This window comes from Rhinolophus ferrumequinum (assembly GCF_004115265.2).
Source record: "Rhinolophus ferrumequinum isolate MPI-CBG mRhiFer1 chromosome 15 unlocalized genomic scaffold, mRhiFer1_v1.p scaffold_54_arrow_ctg1_1, whole genome shotgun sequence".
Taxonomy (NCBI): Eukaryota; Metazoa; Chordata; class Mammalia; order Chiroptera; family Rhinolophidae; genus Rhinolophus; species Rhinolophus ferrumequinum.
This window is the reverse complement of record NW_022680357.1, coordinates 18,171,470-18,193,831: the sequence shown is the minus strand read 5'-3', so window position 1 is coordinate 18,193,831 and position 22,362 is coordinate 18,171,470. Positions and strand designations below refer to the sequence as shown.

Sequence of the window (22,362 nt, the reverse complement as noted above, 5' to 3'; positions counted from 1 at the left end):
CAATGCCAGTGGCTGACGATGTCATCAGCTGTGTCTGTGTAACGGCGCCTCCCTGAACCCAAGAGGACGGGTACTGAGAGCTTCCGGGCTGGTGAATACGGGGGGATTTGGGGAGAGTGGCGCCTGCAGAGGGCACGGAAGCCCCGAGCCCCTTCCCCACCCCTCGCCCTGTGCTGCTCTTCCATCTGGCTACTCCTGAGTTACATCCTTTCAAAATAAACCAGCGATCGAGTGAGTAAAATGTCTCTCTGGGTTCTGCGAGCCGCTCTAGCAAATTAACCAAACCCAAGGACGGGGTCATTGGAACCTCCAATCTCCAGCCAGTCAATCAGGACAGGTGACAACCTGGACTTGTGACTGGCATCTGAAGTGGGGACAGTCCTGTGGGACTGAGTTCTCAACCTGGGGGACCTGACACGACCTCCAGGCAGACAGGGTCAGGATTGAGTGGAACCGTAGGGCCCCCAGGAGGTGTCGGAGAATTGCTTGGGGGTGTCAGAATTGGTCCCTGAAGCATACCCTGTGTCCCCAAGCCACACCCCCACCTAGTCTGGGGTCCGAGCTGCGCTATACGGGAGGTGGTGTTACTACTCCCTGAATTTTCTAGTCTTTTAGAAACACCCTCACCCACCGATACGCGTACCCCCCAATGTAGCTGTTTATTGTAACAGCTGAAAAGAGCAAACTTCACACCCCGACGACGTAGGCAAACAGGCGAGGGTGGGACGAGAGCACAGTGGGGGGAGGAAAACAAGAGACATTTTTTTGACCTGGTAACTGAGACCCAGGCTCCTCACGCAGCCTCTCTGAGCATTTGGTTCCACCTGCAGGGGACAAGCGAGGACGCGGAGATACTCACGGAAGCACCTGGTCCCCGTAGCTCCTCCCTTCTCCCTACAGCGAGCCTGAGTTACCGCCTTGAGCTGTCACTGAGAATGTCAAGTTTTCTTTCTCCTTATGGTGGCTGCAGCCGGAAAGTCCGTGCCTTTTTTCTCCTTGTTTTTTTTTGGGGGGTGGGGGTTGTTTGTTCCCCATTCCCAGAGGCACGGTCCTAACACGCCTGGGGGGCCGTCCCCCGCGGCAGCCTCGGGACGCAGTGGGGTTCAGAGCCGGGTGGGGGGCAGGCAGACCCCGTCTCGATCCCACTCGTCTGCGCCCCACTGGGCGTTCTCGTGTGACTCACAGGTTCCGAGCCCAGATTTTCTCATGTGAAAAAGGGGATGTCGCAGTCACAGCACCGAGCAATGTCATCAGGAAGGCTCAGGGAGGTGACCCCTGCAACGGGCCTCAGAATCCTAAGACGTTGTTTTCCTTCTGTGCTCATTATTTCACGAACGTCCAGTGGAATTTTCCAGAGGCCACAGGACATGAAACGTCACAATGGAGAACACGCGGAGGCAGATGTCAAGGTCCTGCTGTCTTCTATTAAACCAGACATTAAAGAGATTTGCGAATCCATAAGACAGTGCTACTCACTCTTCTCACTACAGCTGTTGGGAAAAGAAGGTTGTTTTGTTTCATAAAAATGTTTGTTTAATAGGCAAGGGGTCAGTTACTGCTCTTCTAAAATGAATTGATAAGTACTGTTAATTGTTTCTTCGTTGAAATGTCTGATTTGGTAAATACCCACATCAACGGAAGGACGGGGGGCCTTCCTCGCATTGGGGTCCCGACAACAAGCTGGGGAACAGCTGCACTGGGGACAAACGTGCTGCGAGCCTGTCCGTCTGGGGAAGGCCCCGCCCAGGTTGTGAGTGTGCGCGAAGCCATGCGGCGCGTGAGAAGGTGGGTCCTGGGGGACGCGGCCTCCCGGGAAAAGCCCCTGGGGCAGTAGGTGTGCAGTGGGTGGTTAATGAGTGAACCAGGGCTCCAATTCCATTAATCGCTAAACACTTTAACAGCAGGTTGTCTGTAACGGAGACAGAGTTACAGACAACCTGTGGAGTGTGACAACCTGTGGAGTGGAGTGGAAATCGTGGAGTGTGATTTCCACGAACTTGGAGATTATTTGAGTGGAACGGGTGCTGGGAAAGCCACCTGGACCCACGCTGCCACCAGCACGCGTCTGGGCCACCGGAGGCTTCTCACCAGGGCCCATCGTCCCCGTCCCCGGCATGTGGGGTCCCAGCGGGGGCGGGGCTGTGGGTGCCTGGGCTCTGCCCGCGGTGTTTGCTGACACCTGGTTCCAGTAACGTGGTGGCTCTCGCCAAGTCCCTTCCCGCTGTGTGCCTCCGTGTCCCCACCCATCAAACAGTTGTTGTAAAGATCAAACTGGAGAATGAGGGGGGTGGGGACTGGCCAGCAGCTTGTGCCCTGGTCCTTTCTGAGGATGCTGCTGGCCCCACGTGACGCTGTGTGCAGCCAGCTCCTCCTTGGACATGTGCGGCCGTGTCCGGGTGACTGCTGCCCTCTGGGTTCAGAGGGAACACCCTGCTGTGAGCCCCCACTCTCGCCCGCCTTCCTGCTGGTCAGATGGTGACCCCCAGACCAGCCTTGGAGGCCACGTGTGGGAGACAGAGACCCTCCCGTGGCCTGAACCGCGAGACAGAAAGGACTTCCCTTAAGCCACATCGTCATGGGGCGTCTCCTTATGCGGCACAGCCTTTCTAGAACATTCGTGAGAGCATCTGGACAAGCAGCGGGAAAGCTCTGCGGTCAGGACCCCCGTCTCAGCGCAGGAAACACACAGAGCACGTCCTTAACCTCTGGCCTGCGGCTCAGACACGCGCTTTCTGAAGATTCCATGAAGTGTGACCCTGAGCAAGTCACGTCCCCTCCCTGAACCTGCTTCGTCGTCTGTGAAGCCACCTCCCCACAGGTCAGGTCAGGCTCCAGGGAGCTTGTCCCAGAAAACCGCAGAGTTTCATTCAGTAAGCGCTAAAGAAATGTGCGCCCCTGTCTTACTGACAATTTCAGTTCTTCTCGTAGAGACTGTCCCATCAGCTCAACTGCATGGCTTTGGGGAAGGGCCATTTCAGTTCTCAGTGACGCCATGTCCAAGTGTGGGAGGGGCATGGGAGCAGCGTAGCCGACTCCAGAGGGAACGAGGAGAACTCGGGATCCAGTCCCCTGCGCAGGCGGGAACCAAACTCCGACTTTGACCAGCCTATTGAGACTCTAATAGCCGCAAAGGTGTGCAACCAAAACGTCATTCTTTTCTCAAAAGTCACCCCTGTTTTTCCCAAAGAAAGCCAAATTAAGACTAATTTGCTTGCAAAGTGAGTCTGCTTTCAATCAACTTGGCCTGGTTATGTGTACAAGCCCAGCAAGAACAGCAACCAAGCACACAAGCTCTTTGAAATCGCCTTTGCTGAGATGTTTCCTAAGGAACCTTCAGACTGAACTTTCCAAGGCCTCTCGTGGTGGAGAAAGCCAAGGACTTTCCATCAGACGCCACCGGCAATACCTTACAGGCTTGGGTGAGTTCCTCTCTTCTTGAGGTCCCCAAAGTATCGGAGGTCCCTGCACCTGCCCGAAAGTGACACTCTACTCACCTGGTGACGCTGCTGGGGACTGTCTAAGCAAAGCGCCAGGTCGATGTTTCCCAGAGATGTTTCTCGGCTTCCTGAATCCAGTCAACCTGAGTTCCTGAAAGCCGTCTGGTCACATGTGAATTGTCTGTGCCTCTCTCTCAAACGTGACCTTCCAGCCAAAGCCTCGCAATACAACCAGTTTCCAACTGCGTCCTGTTAGAAGAACAGATTCTTACTGAACTTATGCAAATAATGGGTTTGCCATGAAAATAAGAATACTTACTAAGAGTTTCCAAATTCTGGAGGGCTCCGGTAGGGACAAAAAGATAAATGTTTCAAGTTGGCTTACACATGTATAATTTACCGAAATGCTGTGGGCATTTACCGAAATGCTGTGGGCAGCAGAACAGCACAGCTGTCTGGTTGAAGTGTGCTAATCTCGCTCCTACATGACTGCACTTCTTAAAGCTTTTTCCAGAAAAAGGAGTCACAGTGCGCCCCCTGGTGGCTGCTTTCTCCACGTACAGGCAAGTGGGTCCAGGCCGAAAGGAACCTTAACCCCAAACGCGCCAGTGGCTCGTTCAGCCCACAGAAAACGAGGGTTCTGCTCTGCCCAGGGCTGGCTGCGTGGCTTCAAGGCCACTCCCATGACAACCGCTGCAGCAAAGAGTCATTTGCAAGAGTACTTATAATACTATAATGTAAGACTGACCCAAGAGTCTTATTTATTTTTTTTTTGGTCTTTTAAACAATGGCTGTAGGGAGGGAAGCGCGACTGATGCACAAAAACCACGTCTGTTACGATGTACGGTGCCTGAGAGGAGAGCTGCCATATGCACGCAGCTCGGGAACCGTCGCCACAGACAATCTTCACCATCTCCCGAAGCTTCCTGGACAAACAGCGACCTGTTTCGTCGCTCAGATTAGTCGGCGCGTTGCAGAATGCTGTCTAAACGCCGTGCACAGTGTACGCTCTTTTCTTGTCTGGCTTTTCCCACTCCGCGTAATCGAGAGCCGCCGTGTGGTGGGTACCAGGAGCTCCGCTGTCCGGACACAGCACAAATTTGTTCTTCCGCTCCTCTCGTGACGGGTATTTGAGTTTTCCGTTTCAGGTGCTATGAGCAACAGCAAGCCCTCGTGAAGACACGTCCCTTCCTTTCTCTTGAGTTACTTCGTAAGCGTGAAATGGCGGGATCCTGTGGTCCCTGGACATTTAACTGCTTAAGAAGCTGTCGCTCGCGGTTTTCCCAGTGGTCGTGCCATTTGCATTCCCACCAGCAGGGGACGAGTGCCTGGTGCTCAGAAGGGCTCTGACCACCTGCTTCCTGGCTGCTTGTCTTGTCTGCAGTGCGGCAGGTGTGGGCTCAGGCCCTGGACTCCTGCTGCGCACCAGCTCCCTGATGACCACAGGGCCACTCCGCACACGGCCCTGAGTCTGCACCGCTCCACCCTCCACGGCCCCCCGGGAGCGGGCTTCGTCCTTACCCCAAACGCTTGGAGAGGTCAGCTTCGTGTCCATTCTGCGTCACCGGTGGTACTGCTGCTGCTGAGGCCACCCGAATCACCCTCCTGTGTTTCACAGGTGCTCCCATGGGTGCTGGGCGAGGCGGCTCCAGAACCAATCCCGCTGGCATTCCCGCACGGAGACCCGGAACTTTTCTCACTGTTACAAGCACTGTAAGTAGCCTCAAGTCCGTTTTGTGCTGGCCGTGTTTGCCACAAACTTACCCAAAAGCCTTTGGTTTTTCTGAGCTGTTTGGATTCCAGAATCGCAGATGGGGGGGGGGGGGTGGCCCCCGGCGGTAGCCCTGTTTTACAGCCCAGGAAGAGGACTCAGAACCATTACATGTCCCGGAAAAGGCCACCCAGCCCTGCATTCCTTTGGACAAGGTCAGAGGTCCACAGGGGCCCATCACGCACACAGGGCCTTGGGGTTCATGCTGGAGGCTGGGGGGAGGACCTGATCTCATCGTCCCTCTGCAGTCAGAGGGATGGGAGGATGACACATTTGTTCTGGCAAGAGGTGATGTGTGTGAGCTACATGTGCCATGTGCTGGAAGGGGTCTCCCGCCCCGGACACCCTGGGCACCTGGAGCTGGACAGTCCACGGCGGGGGCGGCCTGTGCACCTGGATGGCCGGTACCTTCCTGGGCTTCTACCCACCAGATGTCCAGGGCAGGCCCCGTCCTCGCAGTCGTAATAGCCCAAAATGTCACCAGACTCGGTCAGCTCTCCCCTGGGGCAGGGCCCCAATCCCGCCCGCCCCCCACAATCGAGGACCACTGCCCCGGACTAGAGGGTGACTGTGGGGGGAGGGGCAGGGAGGCTGCTCGCGGGGATATCAGCCTGCTGGACACCTGGGAGGCCTGGGAGCGGGCACAGGGAGGACGGCTGGCAGCCTCGGTTGGTGGGGAGGGGCTTGGCTTTTCCTGGGAGCTACAGGCTGTAAACACAGCATGAACATGATGGAGCTGAGGCTTCAGGGTCAGGGGCACAAGGGCATTTCCCGGGTGACGGACATGGACAGACAGCAGGGAGGCAAAAGGACGTCAGACTGGAACACGGGCTACAAAAAAATAAAGGTCTTAGAAAACGCTGGTGCCCATTACACTCTGTGGTGGCAGCTGACACTGGGCTTCTTAGGGCTCCCAGGTCATCCTAGCAGGTGGCCACAGTCCCCACCGCCCTCTGAGGCTGGTCTGCCATCCTGTCCCCTGGGCCCATGTCATCCAAATGCCCTCTTGGCCTCTGGGATTGCTTTCTCCCAGGCTGGCTGCCCCACCCACGGGGTGTGCATGTGTGGGCCGGGGAGGATCTGCTCAAATCCCACCTCCTCAAAGCACATCGCTCAGGGTCATCTCAGGCGGTTATCAGTCGCTGGCACGTCTCCATGGAGATGGAGCCGCACAGTTCTAGGGGAAGGCTGAACCAAGGCCTGGAAGCCCGGCTGAGGAGACCCTTGGCAGGGCCTTCTGGTGAAACGAGGAAACCCTGACTTGCTGACTGGCCGAGAAAGCACCCCCTCGCAGTGGTCTCTGGGAGGCATGCCAGAACCCCTCCAAGTCTGTCGGGTCCCCCCAGCTCTGACAGAGGAGGTTCCACCCAGAACTAAATGCATTTTTCAGTCTGTCCTGTGTCTCTAGCTCCCTTTCAGTACAGCAGTGGCTCTGATTTTTCCGCACGTCATCCTTTCCTTTGTCAAGAAATTGACTTAAGGAGTTACAGTGGTCCCTCGGTTTTCGAACGTAACCCGTTCCAGAAGACGGTTCGAGTTCTGAAACGTTCGAAAACCGAGGCGCGGTTTCCCCATAGAAAGTAACGCAAAATGGATGAATCTGTTCCAGACCTTTTAAATCAACCCCTAAAATTGCAGATTTAGCATGAATTTTACTATCTAATGATACCATAGATGCATAAAATTTGCGGCGTTCGTAAACCAAAATGTTCATCAATGGAGACGTTCGAAAACCGAGGTACCACTGTATTTTAAAAACTATGGACCAGTGGAAACGCAGGGGGCTTGGGGGTGGGCTAGCGTGGTAACAGGAGCTGTGGATTGGAGTCAGGCCTGCGGCCAGCTTAGATCCTGCTGCCACTTGAAGTTGTCCTCTTCCGGAAGTCGGCTGGACTGTGGACACAGGTCCCCAAAACTTCCTTACCTGGGGGGTCTGCAGCCAGCCAGGACTGGGCGCTGGTCCCTGCGGCGGGGAGGTCACTCACACCCTTTCGCTGCAGGTCGGCCTCTGCCACGGAGTCCTGCTGGAGCCCCAGCCCCACGTCCTGAGGGCATGAGGGGTCCCCATGGCTCACCCTCGTGAAGCACCAGCCTGGACAGCAACGTAGCTACTTCCATTTCCATCAGCTCCGGACGCACAGGCAGGATGAGCAGAGCGCAGCCTTCACCTGAAACACAGAGCAGAGCTGCCCCCAGGCCTGAGTGCCAGCACACACGCCCCCTACCTGCAGCCTTTGGGGGGGCGGGTGGAGTCTGAGAAATGCTGCGCTCCCATCCTGTCTGCTGCTCTCGGGGAGGCGGGGGCGCCCGACTTACGTGAGGCAGCGTGCGCGAGCCCCGGGGATGTAGAGCCCAGCACTCCCACGGCTGCCTCCCTGACCCCGTGACCTTGCAGCCACACCAGGCTCCCTAAGGGCCCCGAGGCTCACGTGGCTGGTGCTTCCGGCTTGTCCAGCGACCGGCCGCTCACACCTGAAATCCAAGAACCCACAGGGACAGATCTGGACTTTGGGGAAGGGGGGAAATGGGCCAGGCCCCGAAGCCCGGAGACGCCGCCTCGCTGGACTCCAGACAGCGCAGCCCGTTCGTCCTTCCTGTCTTGGCCAACACATCTCCCGTGGCACCTTGGTGCCCATCTCACTGTCCAGCCTAAACTTGCCCCATCAGCCTGGCCAGTTCACCCGCCCTCACTGGCACTGCCAGGACCTTTGGTGCTCAAAGGTCCCCAGGTGACGGCACGTTCCTGCCAATATTTAGCAACTGCCACATCTGACCCCGGGGATGCCAGAAACAAGCATGAGCTTATCCATCGTCAGTGCAGCGCCCGGGGAGCGAGGGGTTGGGTGTGCCAGGCAGACAGCTGCACGGCCACTCACTGAGCTGCCTTCAGAAACGCACGACTAGACGTGTTCACACGCTCAGGCCGACGCCTGCAGGCATCACAGACTGGAAGCCATTAAGCCAGGGGAATGTCATGGTCACAGAGCCTGGACCAAGGGTGCGGGCAGGTGGGACAGATGCAGGAAGACTTCGGTGAGACAGTCGCTTAGGGAAGCGCTCGAGCCGCACTATTAAGGACCAGGCAAAAATCAAACCGCTTGTTAATTTTTAAAAATCAAACACTTTATTTCCACATAACAAGCGCAAAAAACTCCCAAACACTGTAACAATACAATGAACGCAGTTTATGAATTATATACTACTCCAAACCCCAGACGGTCAGTCAGCGTAACGTCCAAACGTTTCCAGACGTGGTTTTTCGAAGCTACCTTTGGTTTTTGGAAAAACCAGTATGGAAGTCAACACACAGCGAGGGCACGGATCATGAGCTTACACCTGGCAAGTTGCAGCGAGACTGAAGTCACACACTGGGGACATGCACAGGCTTTGTCCCCGAGCGCCCGCAGAGCCGTGGGGGCTGTGCCGCAGGGAAGGCCAGTCCAGGTGGTGGGATTTCTCGCTCTGTAACAGAGGTATGAGAGTTTAACACGAGAACACTGTCACGTCACAAGCTCCATGTTCCGAAGGGTCTCTGGCTGAGGCTTGAGATGGGCACAGGTGGCGGGAAGATGAAGTCACAGAAGTTTTGAGCAGCAAGACCCCACAGGTGCTCAAAGAGGGCAGGAAGGAGCAAGCTACAGTTTCCCACGGTTCTCACATTGTTTCAGGGTGAAAGTGTGGATACGTTCAGATAAAACGTTCAGAGATTTGCTTGGATTTTCAATCAGCTGCTGTATGAGAAGTCTCATATACAGCAACCTTGAAACTTTCATTATAAAAAAGAGCGTACAAATAAATTCACAAAAAAGAGACAAGTAATGCTGAGCAGCCAAAAAGTCGTGGTTTATTGTATCTGAAGAGACTTCATAATTCAAACACAACCCAACTGTACATTTTACAATCACGTTCTATTTGTAAACAGTTAAAAAGCCACTGACTTCCTCTGCGTAATGGGATAGACAGTTAGAATCAAGGCAATGAAATGATGGCAAATTGTGTAGTTAAAATTTTTACCCTTGTTTAGTCTCTCCTTTGACTAACAAGCATTATAATACCATTTGTGGGCAAAAGGGGGGGGCAGGAGAGAAAGACATTGTAAAAATGGTGTAACTCGTCAGTTTGGAACAACATTTAAAATTTTCTTTGTACAACGAACAATTCTGTAAGCCCACACCTCGCTTACAGGATGCATAGTTACTGATTTCGGCTTTAAGGTACAACAGTTAGACATTAACACACTCACGAGAGCAGGAACAGAGCCACGTGATGGAGTCACAAAATTGTTACCCATTTATGGATCATCAGCAAATCATCATCACTCACTAATAAAAAGACAGCATCTGAAAGCAGAATGTCAAACTCCAGCTTGAAGCGTTTTTTTTGTGGGTTTTTTTTTTTTTTTTTTGGCAGAGAAAATTCTTGAACACAGCAGTACATAGTATCAGAGCTAAAAATTGGGGGGTTTCTTTCTTTCCTGTAAGAAACTACAAGGATTTTTTTTTTTTTTTTTTTTTTAAACTGGGGAACTGGTTTTCCTGAGAACCATGCTCTTTGATTTAGGACAGGAATAGAAAGACGAGAGAACATGGCCAAATGCTGCTCTTTTTTCCCAGAGATAGAAGCATCTTTTAAATCATCCTCCATTTTTTTTTTTGTCTTTTAAATTTTTTTTTTTTAAATGATGGAAGAGTAAACATTTTTTTTTTCAAAAAACAAACAAAAAAAATCTGTAAACAAGAAGGTTCAACGTGGGAACCTCCAAAACAAAATGGAAAGCGTAGTCAAAGTGCAGGGCCCGTCCTGGGTGGCAGGTGGGCTGCAAGTCACAGCTGTGGCCACAGTTTTTCAAACTGCAGAGAGAAATCTTTAGTTTCATAACATGGAAAAACTGGTGCAAGACTTTCGTTTAGAGTCCGAAGTCAGTATTACTACTCGATCTTTTAGCTCCACGACAGATAGCACGGAAGGCAGACGTGTCCCGGCGCGTGAGCACGCACGCCCAGGACATCCTTGAGTAAACATCACACTGGAACAGCCGCCCCCACGGTGCCGACGAGCCGGCCAGAACATCGCTCAGTGCAAAGGTCAAAGCTCATACATTGTCAGCCCCAAAATGGTTTTGCAAAAAAAAAAAAAAAAAAAAAAGGGGGGGGGTGAGAAAACCAAAGAAGCAAAGCAAACATGATGCATGTGCACACGTGCGCTCACGCTACGCGATCAGCACGTATGGCGCGACCGGGGAGTGTAAATCGAGATACTTTCACATTATAATATTGGCCTGCATGATTCAAGTATTCAAACTGATATGTTCTGGGGAAAACAAAGTGGAAAATGTGCAGAGAAGAGCTGTCCCCACAGGTGGCCCCGGCGGCAGGCGGCGGGCCCCACTTGGTGCCCTGTCCTTCCATCCTGATTGAGGTCACTGTCGTCGCGTCTCCATCTACCTGTCACATGGACTCTCCACCCCCACCCAGGTGGTCAACAGAAAGAAAAGCGTTAATGGGTGATGGACTGCTGACGCCCCGGGGGTCGCTGCTGCTGGGAGGCCCCCACAGGCTCGTAGAGTAGTGCGGGGCCCCCCAGAGGGAAGTGCCGTGAAGGTCTCCACAGTTAGTTCCCGACAGCCCAGCACCATTCCAGTGATTGAGATCAGTGCGGCTGGAGAAGGAGTGGGGACAGTCGAGGGGGCCCAGCCGGCTCTGGCTGGAGCCGAGGGACTGCCAGCCGGGAGCGGGGGCCAGAGACTGACTTTGTGCAAAGAAACGGCTGATCTCCTCCTCACTGGCGAACTCGGCGAGGATTGTAGTATTCCCCAGCACACACCTGGGGAGAGACGGCTGGGTGAGGGCACGGCGGTCGATCCAGCCACCGACGGCGCGCAGGGGAGGACACGCGGGGCGGCCCCCGCGACCCCAGCCCGGGCACTCACATGTGCAGGGACTTCTGTGCCTTGAGCACCTCCTCCTTGGAGCTGTAGCGGACCAGGGCGCTGCCGTGCGGCAGGTTCAGGTGGAATGTGATCAGCGGGCCGTGCTGCATGCACAGGGTCCGCAGGGTGGAGCCATCGATCTAGGACGGGGTGGGGGGGGCTGCGGTCAGTGGCGGCGCGAGTGCCACCAGGGAGGTGGTCCCAGGTCTTCACTGCGGCTCCCTGCTGGGATGGGGTGCAGTGCCCCCTCCCCACCTGCACAACCCGAAGCCTCCTCCTCCCTGGGGGCCGAGAGGGGTGGCTCAGAGCACGCGGCCTGCAGAGGCGGCTGTCCAGGGACTGAGAAGATGCTCTCGTTGGGAGGGCAGACCACAGACGCCGTCTGTCTCTGGCTGAGAGCAGGGCCATCCGCGTATGTGTGGCCAGCTCCCAGGCCCACGCTGCAGATGAGGACCGCTGGACCAGACCCCGGCTGTCTCCTCCGCCCCCGCAGGTCTGGGGAGTCCCCACTGCGCCTCACCCCACCTCACCGGGAACCTTCACTGCCGGGGCACCGGGCAGACCGTACAACCCAGGCTACCTGGCCTCCTACCTGAGGTGTGAGGTTCTTCAGAACCAGCCAGTTGGTTATTCTCCCTGAGCTGCTCTCACCCCAGCTGGAGCCTGAACAGGAAAGGACAACCAGTGTTCCGAGACTGGGGACCTGGGACAGACGCGTCCCAGCCCGACCACAGGCTGCAGGAGGACGGCTGGGCTCTGGGCTCCCTCACCTCCTCCCAGCCCAGGGCCCAACCCAACCGCGGCTCCTTGCGTGGCTAGGGAGCCACCAGGACGATGTCCCTCTGAGACCAAAACCGTCTCCGAATGCAGAAAGTCTGATGTCCCGCGGGTGGGGAGGTGGCAGGGCGGGGACACGCCTCGGCTCTGGTGTGGCACAGGTGTGCCTGTGGGTCTGCCTGCTCTGCCAGAGCGCGGCTGGGACACGCCATCAGCAGCCCTCACAGGTGCCTCAGGGACATGTCACTGCAGCTCAGGAAGGCGGCTCCAGGACACAGCCCCACCCCCCGCCATCTCTACAACGACGACAGGGAACCCTGTGCTTGCCCAGGTCTTCAAGCCTTGGCACCGGCTGCTCCCTCCGCTCTGCCCGGCTCACTCTTGTAGGCGTCCTGGATCCCAGGCAGCTCCACCAACCCTCCCTCGGGTGGGGGCACCTGGGCCACTTTCATGATGAAGTCCCCTCACTCTACCAGCAGTCACTTAGCTGACACCCACAAGATGTCCGTGGCCCCAAAGAACCACTTACACGTAACACCCATGACATTAATTTGCATTTAGCAGCTTAAAACACACTCCATGTTCTTTTTACATACTCAAAACTTTCCCCAAACAAAACACTAAATTTTATTTCAGCCAATCATTGGTCAAAAGACCAAAGACTACTAATGGGGTTTTAGCACTGTTTCAGGTTGGAGATGACGAAGTCTGGAATATTTCTGGGGCAGGACACAAGAAAGGTAAGACCGTCTTTCCTGCGGGAGCTGGCAGGGAGCTCCGAGCCAGAGCTGAGGGCGTGTGGGGGGCACACGAGACCAGGACAAACCCTCTGCTAGTTTTTGGCAGGAGTGAGGGAGGGGAGCCACGTGTCCCCGTTTTCTGGGACAGTCTGCTTTATGCCTACCGGCTCTGTATGATTAACGAACAGCAGCTTTTCGCTCTCAAATGTCCCCATTTAAACACATTTTATCATCACCCAAAGTCTTGGCCAAGCTTACAGGGTCCATTCTTTAACATCCATGTGGTCTCTGCCCCCTTTCCCGGCCCTGGAACCTAACAGCTTGTGCCGTGTGTGACATGGTTGTTCTGAAAGGAAGGAGACCCCGGTCCATTCACTCACCACTGACTGCTGTGTGCCTTTGGCTACTGTTAAGTAAACTGGGCAAAATGCCCCATAAAACCTAAGACGCGAAGGCATGGGAAGCAGAGAGGGAGCGGCGCCCCAGGTGGTGTGTTTCAGTTCTGGTCCTACCCCAGGAGGGTCTGTTACGCCCGACTGCGGTGCTGCCCCGTGTCCAGCAGAGAAGCCACACACCCATCCCGCACCCCGTCTTACCTGGGGTGTACCTGGCGTCAGAGTTCCCCCATCCTCCACCTACACGAAGGGGAGAATTCTCCCACGCAGACAAGGGTGGCTTCTGACCGGTGAGCCCCGGCGGTGGGCGAGACGGAGCAGTGATGGTTTTAGGTGGCAGAGGGACCTTCCACAGCTCGTGGGCCAGAGAGGTGTTGGTGACTGAACCAGGGGACCACGTCAATTTGGGATCACTATTTCTGGCTACTCCGAGGGGAGCAAAGGGGAGAGGGGAGACAATGCTTTCAGAAGAGAATTTAAATAAACACCCTTCCCCCGCCAAAAGCAAATCAAATTAAAAAAAAAAACACTAAAAACCACCAAATCAAATCAAACCAAACCGCCAAAAAAAAAAAGAAAGCAAAGGAAAGTGGCCCCTGCCCTCAAAACCCCGAGCCCACTCGTCTGTCACTCGTCTGTCACCTGCGGGCGTCTTAGCCCAGGGCACCACCTGTCCTTCAGCTGAAGCCAAACAAAGCAGGAGACAGTGCTCTGCGATGCTGTGGCAGCTGCTGGGACCTCCTTACCTCACTCACTAACCGTCCCTGCATCCCTCAAAAGCGTCACATAGGCCATTAGACCAATTTCAGCCCCACTCGGGAAGCCCACACAGCAGACGTCGCTGGGCCTCCTGGGGCCCAGGGCACCCGGCACCCACTGAGGAGCAGAGGGCTCACGCCATTTGCTCACGGTCCAGGGCAGAGTCAGGACTCGAACCCAGGCCTGTCTGTCTGGCTAAGCAAACAGCGTGCGCCTTCCCCGATGCGTGCCGCCTCCGACACGGGGCACAGGCGCGGGCGAGGCCCACCTGAAGTGCTTTGTGCTGTACTGCTGAGGGGGACACTGTAGTTGGAGGCACGAATGGATGACCAGGCACTAGTTGAAGGCAGCGTGGTGTTCAAGGATGAGGCTGACCCTGTGGGCGGAAGAGCCCCATTAGTCGGCCCCATAGCAAGGACACGGCATCTGAGAATAAGAAAAGCGTCCGGCAAAACCGCCCCTTCACAGCACGGGAAGGAGGGTCCCGGGCTGCCCAGGACGCAGCTTCCTGCCCCCCACCCCGCCCGCCTCCCCAGCAGCCTATCGAGAGCTGGCTCACTGTCCCCACCGCTGCTGTCACAGGTCTGAGAACGCCTCCGCCTCCCAGCAGGGGCCAGAAGGAGGGCTCATTCTCACGGCTCCCAACTCCTGTCTCTGAACCCCAGGGACTTCTTCCTGGACTGCACAAAGGGCACCGGGCATCAGCACTGCCAGCACCAGCCAGGCCCCATCCTGCCCGTGGACACACGACCACCCACACACGCCTATGTGAAATGTGACCGTGTGCCGGGCGGCAGGACGACTGCACGTGACAACCCGTCAAGGAATGTGTCCGACTGCAGGGACCCCTCAGTTGGCCTTATTTTCACTCTCAGAGACAGAAAAAGCCAACGGCTTCTCCAAAAGAAGGCTCTTTAATAGCCAGTGCGTAGAAACCAATAATAACATGGTATTTTACAAGAAACACCTGTTTCTAAGTAACCACAATACTGGAACTTGTGGCAAAGCAGGCCACACGCTGAGACTCTTAATACAACTAACACAGCGGGAGAGCGAATACGTGCAGGTCCTTTGTCCCCTGGTAACTGAATTAACACACGTTCACCACATCAAGTGATAACAAACCCTCATCATTTAAAAAATGGCGAAGTGTCACCTGGGGGAAAACTGACAATTAACTCTGTTCTCTCTCCTGCCCCCTGGGTGTGTGACATGCTGTCCCCTTACCGCTGTTCCTGTCCCTGAGGTGGTCCGCTTCCCGCACAGTATTTACTGAGACACTGTTGATGACACTGCCAGGAGTGACGTAAGGGTCAGTTTCAGGGTCAATGTTTGGATAACCTTTCCACGGTTCACCAGGGCGGAACTCTGGGAACGAAAAGTTGAAATGAGATTGGGGTTAATCACCATTGAAAATTCCATTAGTGAATATCTCAAACTTTTATTCCTGAAGTCTATGCAATTCTCAAGTACTCTGATTTAGAAATAAAATTGAATCAAAATATATGCTGTTCTTTAGGAATAACTTGCAAGATTTACAGTGGAAGTCAAGCCTCTGCTCTTAGAGATCTGAAGCAGCAGTACTCCACAGGCTCCAGCTCAGGTCACACGGCCACAGCAACGGGGGCCTTTCCGGGAACCCCTCAGGGCGGCGCAGAGACTGTCCCGGTGGTGCCCGGACATGGCTAACGAGGGGCAATGCCACCTGTCACTCCTCACGCCAGCGCATGGGACTAGCCCACCTCAGTGCTGGAGCCTAAGGGCACCAGGGACAGGCTGCACTGGCCGCTGTCACCTGCACCCTCCTTAGCCTGAGCACTCAGTCCGATCACACACGCGGGCTCAATCGCAACCCACTGCGCCTTGAAGGAGGTGGCCGGCCGCCTCTTACCTGGTGGCCAGTTAACACTGCTCGAGCCGCTGGGCGATTTGGCACGTGGCCAGCCGTCTCCCACGGGCGCTGGAGGGCTGGCTGGCGAAGCACTGCTGTTGATGAAGTCGTAGGGGACAAACGGGGACTCTTCCAGCCTGAAACCACTTGAAATAGCACCTATAGGGGGAAAGCGAGTGAGGCGGCAGGACCCGCTCCAGCTCTCGCACAGGGCTCCTCCCTCCGGCGGCTCCGGGCCCCGCCCAGCTCTGCTCGCTGCTCCCTCGACCTCGACATTGGGGAGAACAGCAAATCTTCCTCGGCCCGATTTCCTATCTGAGCACTAGGCCTCGGCCTCTCACGTCTTACCGGGCTCCCCCACACTGAGGAATCCCCTACACACCCACCCGAGAGGCCCACGCAGGGCTGCTGTGTGGGCGCCACGCCGCCTCCTCTCCTGCATCCACTTGGCCATTAACCGCCCTGCGCCCAACGTCCCATCACCACCCAGAGCTGCACGGTGCCCTCTGGGCTTGTATCCTGTGGGGGACACAGGCCGAGCGGGACAGAGCTGTGTGGGCAGGTGCCCGGGGAGCAGAGCCTAGAGGCGGCTTCCCGCTAATGACTTCTCAGCCCTGTTGTAAAGGTCAAGGGTGAGACGGCCGGGGGCTAGTGGTTAGGAGGCGCGTCATGGCACACCGTGTATCTGCAGAACGAGTGCAGTTAGTTACCGGGTCCTTTGTCCTTACCTCTAACCTGTGATGCTGCCCCTCACGTCCACTGTCCCGTCACTTAAGAGTGCCTTCACTGTCACGTGCCTCTTGCTAGCTACCACCGTCCTGTGTAGACTGACTTGTGCCACAGAAGTTCCCTACCATCTGTCCCACACCTGCCATTCCAGCTCCACCTGCCTTCTCTCACCTGCTCCTTCCCCTGCAGACACGGCCCCACACACTCAGTGAGCGGCCCTGTCCTCCACTCACTCACTCACCCACTCAGTGAGCTGAGGACTCAGCTCCTGAGTCTCTCTACAAAGCCTCTGGGGACCCGACACAGCCACAGGTGTTATTCCCACTCAGTCCTCCAGTGGCTTCCGCACTGTTACACTGTGTGTGCTACTGCACACTCACTTTACTGCTTACACACACTCAGCTGAGTGCCCGTGTGTATGTGCTTGGCATTCTTGCCCTTAGCACAGACATTGGAAAGTCAAAGACAGTCTGTTAACTCTGGCTCGATGAATGGATAACATTAAATAAGGTGAAAATGACATTGAAAAATATGTAATTAACTATAATCAGTGGAATTGTAACAGCTACACACGACGTCAGAGGGACAGTGGACTGGGGGGTCTATCACTTTGTGAGGGTGTAAATGTCTAACCACTACAATGTTTTGTACACCAGCAATAAAAAACAATTTAAAAATAAATAAAAACACATAATTAACTGATGAATAATACTGAATCTAAATGATTTACGTAACCACAAACTATATAAAGAAAATGTGTCAATATGTAAGAAAACTGACAGAAATCAAATGATGGTGGAAGTTGTTAATACCCTACATCAGATTAAACTGTGTAAATGTTAACAAGTAGAACATCGTAACAATAAAATCAATTGCAAACACCTAAATGACCATCAAAAGGGAAAGAATTATTTTTAAATGTATAATCTGACCTCTATTTTGTACACTACCATGATAAAGGTTAACTTTCCTTTTTTTTGTTTTAATCAAGATTGACTAACTAATAAAGCACTTTTTAAAAATGAGGAAAAGTTCTAAGAGAATCTGGCTTTGAAAAAATATCTTCAAGACCGAGGGAAGGCCGAAAGTGCGTGTGCTACAGGTATTTGGAGAGGCAGAGCGTGAGAATGTGTTTCTACCATGTTTGCTGGGGTTCTGATCCAAAGACGTGTTCACAGACATGCTGTCCACGGTGGTCCACTTCCGCAGTCTTGACTGTGGCTCTTTAATACTGTTCAAATCCATATTTACATTCAAGTTTGAGTTCAAGCCTTAAAAACAAAATAGTGATTAAAAGAACCTTTATTAAAACATAGCACATTTTCCTTCTGGTACAACTCCCACTTCTTAGAGAAACACACGGTATGTAACGAATCCGAAGCTTGCAGTCCAGCCTGCTATTCATTAACGTCACCCTGCAAATGCGGCCCAGCCCGAGGACAAAGGTGAGGGCAGAGGCGGTGGCAGCCAAGGACACGCACAGCCAGGGCCAGGCCACCAGAGAGGCGACACACAGAGACCCCACAGCACCACTCGGGTCCTCAGTGATACAGTGTCTTCAGGCCATGGAGCTGCTAACACTACAGCTGCGTTCGTTAACTCTGGGAAATTATTTCTCCATATAACTTTGATTATTTTAAAATTCCTTGGCCAAATAAAGAGAAATTTTAAGGAGGCCAAATAATAAAGTTTATACGTTTCTCTCTAATAAAACTCTTTAGCCATTTCCCAAGAGTACCATGAAGGGAGAATTGTATATGAGCACTTTCAGTTGCTATCTTTTGCTTGTAAACTGAACAATTTTCAACTGGCTGACTAGCCAGAAGACACTGTCATTTAAAAGTAAGACTGTCCTGCTCTAACAGTTGAACCTCAGGGCACACAGTAGACTGAGACGTTCTCATGGAACAAAACAAAGACGGGAATTTCTCTCTCCAATACTGTGGTCAAAAGACTGACCACTAACCCCCAGCTTCTTAAAATGTGATCCAAGGGCCATCAATGTGAGAATCATCGGAGATGCTTGTCAAAAATGAAGACTTTTCAGCGGGAGCCAGAATCCTAGCACACACCCACGTGGTTCTGATTCTAAACTTTCAAAAACAAATGGTTTTAAATACTTTAGTCTGATGAGCGTCCCCGTGATGTTGGGTCAGCCAGAGTTAAACACTCTAACAATATGAATTCTCTAATATCAACCACCCCTGTGTTTGGAGAGAGCAAGTCTCCGCTGCTCTCTGGACCCATCAATTAGATCCAGGAGTCAGCAGTTTTTTTGGGCAATAGGACGTGATTTGCCAACGCGTGACGTAGAGAACCATACTGGTGTCTACACGGGGTTTTAATCAGGAAAAAGCATCTCTTGCTGTAAAGCCAGCCAGGACAGGAAACCCACGTAGAGAAACTCATCTCCTGCTCGGCCCACTCCAGAGGTCAAGTGCACAGCCAAACCGTGCGAGTCGGCTTCCTTCCTAGTGAGACCAAAACTTCGCCATGGCATTGGGTATTCTCTTACTGCTACTACATGTTCTGCAGTCCCTGAGACCACCTGGTCACCAGCAAGTGGCTTCTGTGGTCTTTCCCCGCAGTGGAAACTGACGAGGAAACCACTTCTGGGAACATGAAGAGACGGCTAAGAGTCACAAGGACTCAAAGTGCCCTGTGGGTCCCAGCCGAGCGTCCATGGCAGTGCCGGGGGGAAGAGAGCCCGTGTCAGCTCCATGGAGAGGAGGTGACAAGACAGGAGGTCCACCCACAGCCCGGAACACCCAGGTCACGGGTCGTCTTCAACCCTGTCGGGCTGGCAACCCACAAGGCCGCTTTCCAAGACACCATTGTGAGGGAAGAGAGAGAAAGCAGCAGCAAAATGAACACGGTGTGAACCACCAAGGGTCAAAAGTGGATCAAAGGCACGAGAAGAAAAGGCCCGAGAGGGTACACGTCTGGAGACATGACAGAAAACAGAGAAGGGGGAAGCAGATGGGATAACCGCAAGCCCTTCTCCCACTTCATTTTGAATACTGATTCCAGGAATGAGTTATGACTATTTAGTTAATAACCACAATTTCAGGTTCTGAAAACTACAAACGCTATAGTCGTCGGCTGTTTCCCAAACCAGCACTGCTCGGAAGTTCTCTGCTGTGGCTGTTTCAGTAACAGGAAGTTTGGCCCTCCCTTTCCATCCTACAATTAAGACACCTGGGTCTCAAAAAGCAGGGTTTTCTTTATTCTAACCGACTGCAAATGCAGTGTGGTTTTCTCGGGTGGAGTGCATGCAGCCCGCTGAAGGCCCGGCTGGCTTTCCCAGGGAGCAGAGCGGCAGCGTAGGAGGGACGACGCACGCCTGCGGTGCCCACGCATCAGCTCCCGCTTTGCCCAAGGAGACCCACCTATAGGGAAGCTGCTGAAAGCGTTGACTGGCGACGGCCCTTTCTGCAGCTCAGGCGTAGTGTGGGGCATGACATTTTCAAGGAACGATTTCATGGCTGGCTGATGGAGTGGCTGCTGCTGAGACGGCGGCGTCTGCTGCTTCACCAACAGGTTTGGATCAAGCTGACGAGACTGTTGCATCATCTGCTGCTGCATACTAAGAGGTCGGCCCTTAAGACGACAAACGGTTGGGGAGAACTGTGGAGAGGCCTTTACAGACTCCCCGGCACGTTCTCATTCCCTTCCCTCTGTGCGGGGAGAGGCGGCCCCTGTGCAGCAGTTAGCACGACCAGGCAAACAGCACAGCTCACTGGTTTGCTAAAGGCATTTCCAGGCTCCTCCGAGTGGAGGGGTGGGGAGGAGGCAGGGTCCCAGCAGAAAGGGGAGGCTCAGGCCTACCTGCTGGTCCGGCGGCTGACGGCCCCCAGAAGGCACGCTTCTCTGACTCTGCGCCCTCTGCTGCTGCGCTAACAACCGCTGGGGGGAGATTGCGGACAGGGTGTCGGGATCAGGCATCAGTGACTGGCAGCTGGCCCTAGGGGCCCCGCCTTCCCCGCCACCCCCAACAAGTCCTGCCCAGCCTCCGGCCGTTCTGCTGAATTCAGCCTTTTGTTCAATCGAGGCTCGACTTTGTCAGGAAAGTTCCCTGGTCGTCCTGTACGCACAGCACCCCCGGCTCGGCGGGGCTTGCTCTGCCAGTGCCCGGCCTGCCTGCCTGCCTGTGGGACTCACCGCCTGGCTTCACTGACAGACGGTGAGCTCCACGGGCGCCACCACGTGCCTGTGGTGTTTCCGGCCCCACTTCCGGCACAGCCCAGGGACCAGCACACGGCAGACCCACTACACGTGCCCGGACAGGCCCGAGTGTCCTTACCTGTAAGTGGGAGATCTGAGAGAGCTGGTTCAGTTGGGAGAGCTGGTTCAGCATGGCCACCTGTTGAGGGCCAAAGAGCGGGTTCAGGCCGCCGCTGCTGGGTGCGTACTTCAGCAATGAGACTGGAACCTTAGGACGACAGCGGGAAGTTAATAATGCGACGGATGACGTGGACTAGCTAAAGGGACTGTGCAATGTCAGCGGGCAGTCGGGCAGTTACGTTTATGGACTCGGCGGGGGGGGCTCGAACCCTCGAACTGTCTCTCGCGGCTTCACTAACTTCCTGTCACATACACCTTCACGGGTGAAGGACAAGGTGCCAGACGAATCGACGTCAGCAGACCTACTGCGCTACTGCCCCCCCAGGTGTGTGACGGAGACGAAGGCAAACGGTAAACTGCTCGGAATCGCCTCGCCCTCCTGCCTCCTTTCTAACAGCAGCTAATTCTGCGTGAGCTGCCTGTCAAGATGCCAGTAAAATGTGTGATGGTCCACGGGTCGTGTCCGTCAAACGGGAAACCGTCCAAGGTCCTGCCAGGGACACCGCGGGGCGAGGGGGCGGGCGGGGACGGACCTGAGCGGGGAGCAGTGGAGGAGGCACTTGAGCGCGGAGATTAGGCTGAGATGAAGGGAGAGCTTGTGCTGGCGGCGGCTGCACGCCCCGGGCTTGTGCTGCTGTGCTCCCCACACCAAACACGCTGGGGTTGCCGTTCTGCAAGGACAAACGGCCGGGTCCTGAGGGGCCACCGTCAGCGCCACACGCACGACTGACTCAACGCAGTCACGACACACATGAGCGCTCGTATCGCTTCTACACATCATTCAACAGAGCCTGTAACGCACGTGTGCACTTACCTGTCTAACGGAACTCAAGTTTTGCGTACCCAGCCCCGCTATGGAGCCGAGGGCCTGGTTAGGTAGTGCACTATTTGAAGGGGGGAGCTTCACGCTCTGACTGGACATAAACTGCATGTTTTGGGGTTCATCTGCTACCATGCCATCCTGATGGGACAGACAGAGAGATGTGCAACAGCAGCCAAGCAAACAAGTGGAAGGGAGAAATCATGGCAGGAACAGAAGTCACATGACATCCCAGCACCAACAGGAAGGAGACAGGCAGAAAACAGAAGAGATCGGATTAGTGTGAGTCCTGAGCACATAGAGAACCAAACACATTTCATGGGGTTAAGCAGCAAATACAGATGCAAACCCTGGGCTCCACTGAGACATACAAAGGACGATCAACTAGAGATCCAGTAAGAGCGTTGGCACTGGCATATAACACTTTCTATCAAATGTTCGAAAATACTGATGACACAGTTATGCTATTAAGTGCACCGTTTTCTTGGGCACAGGGGTCTCACACACACACACACAACACACACACACACACCCCACCACCACCTACCTTATCAAAATAAGGACTGCGTTCCATGGGACACTCTTTGGGAACCTGAGGCCGAGACGCGGGGCCTTTCCCGACCGTCCGAGTGTAATCACCAATGCTTAGGCTATGCTTATCTATCTCCATCCGTTTGTCCTGTAACATTCCTAATAAATGCAGGAAACTACGTTACCAAGTAGGAAGGCCGTCTCTCTGCTCAGATCAACTTGCGGCAGAAAAAACAGTC

The 22,362-nt window shown here is 54.4% G+C and overlaps 1 protein-coding gene and 1 long non-coding RNA gene across 7 annotated transcripts in view; one reads left to right on the top strand and one right to left on the bottom strand.

Moving 5' to 3' along the window:
• Positions 1-4,164: 4,164 nt before the first annotated feature.
• Positions 4,165-10,362, top strand: LOC117019772 (uncharacterized). 2 transcript variants are annotated; one of them, XR_004422554.1, is made up of 3 exons: positions 4,165-4,975; positions 5,056-5,150; positions 7,209-10,362. It is a non-coding gene; the product is annotated as an uncharacterized LOC117019772 (long non-coding RNA). The 2 variants fall into 2 exon arrangements; XR_004422553.1 differs by having other exon boundaries at positions 4,165-5,150.
• Positions 9,028-22,362, bottom strand: part of TNRC6A (trinucleotide repeat containing adaptor 6A) — a 138,243-nt gene continuing 124,908 nt past the window's right edge. For 3 of the 5 annotated variants that reach the window (XM_033101900.1, XM_033101903.1, XM_033101902.1), the window contains 14 exons: positions 22,140-22,282; positions 21,587-21,733; positions 21,306-21,443; positions 20,732-20,860; positions 20,257-20,334; positions 19,818-20,028; positions 17,568-17,699; positions 15,700-15,858; positions 15,036-15,176; positions 14,077-14,184; positions 13,251-13,472; positions 11,730-11,800; positions 11,138-11,277; positions 9,028-11,031 (listed from right to left, as the gene is read on the bottom strand). In XM_033101900.1, the coding sequence (XP_032957791.1) occupies positions 10,656-11,031; positions 11,138-11,277; positions 11,730-11,800; positions 13,251-13,472; positions 14,077-14,184; positions 15,036-15,176; positions 15,700-15,858; positions 17,568-17,699; positions 19,818-20,028; positions 20,257-20,334; positions 20,732-20,860; positions 21,306-21,443; positions 21,587-21,733; positions 22,140-22,282 (2,195 nt within the window). In that variant the 3' untranslated portion in view covers positions 9,028-10,655. The remainder of the gene's footprint in view (positions 11,032-11,137; positions 11,278-11,729; positions 11,801-13,250; positions 13,473-14,076; positions 14,185-15,035; positions 15,177-15,699; positions 15,859-17,567; positions 17,700-19,817; positions 20,029-20,256; positions 20,335-20,731; positions 20,861-21,305; positions 21,444-21,586; positions 21,734-22,139; positions 22,283-22,362) is intronic. The other 2 variants (XM_033101904.1, XM_033101901.1) reach the window with 2 other exon arrangements.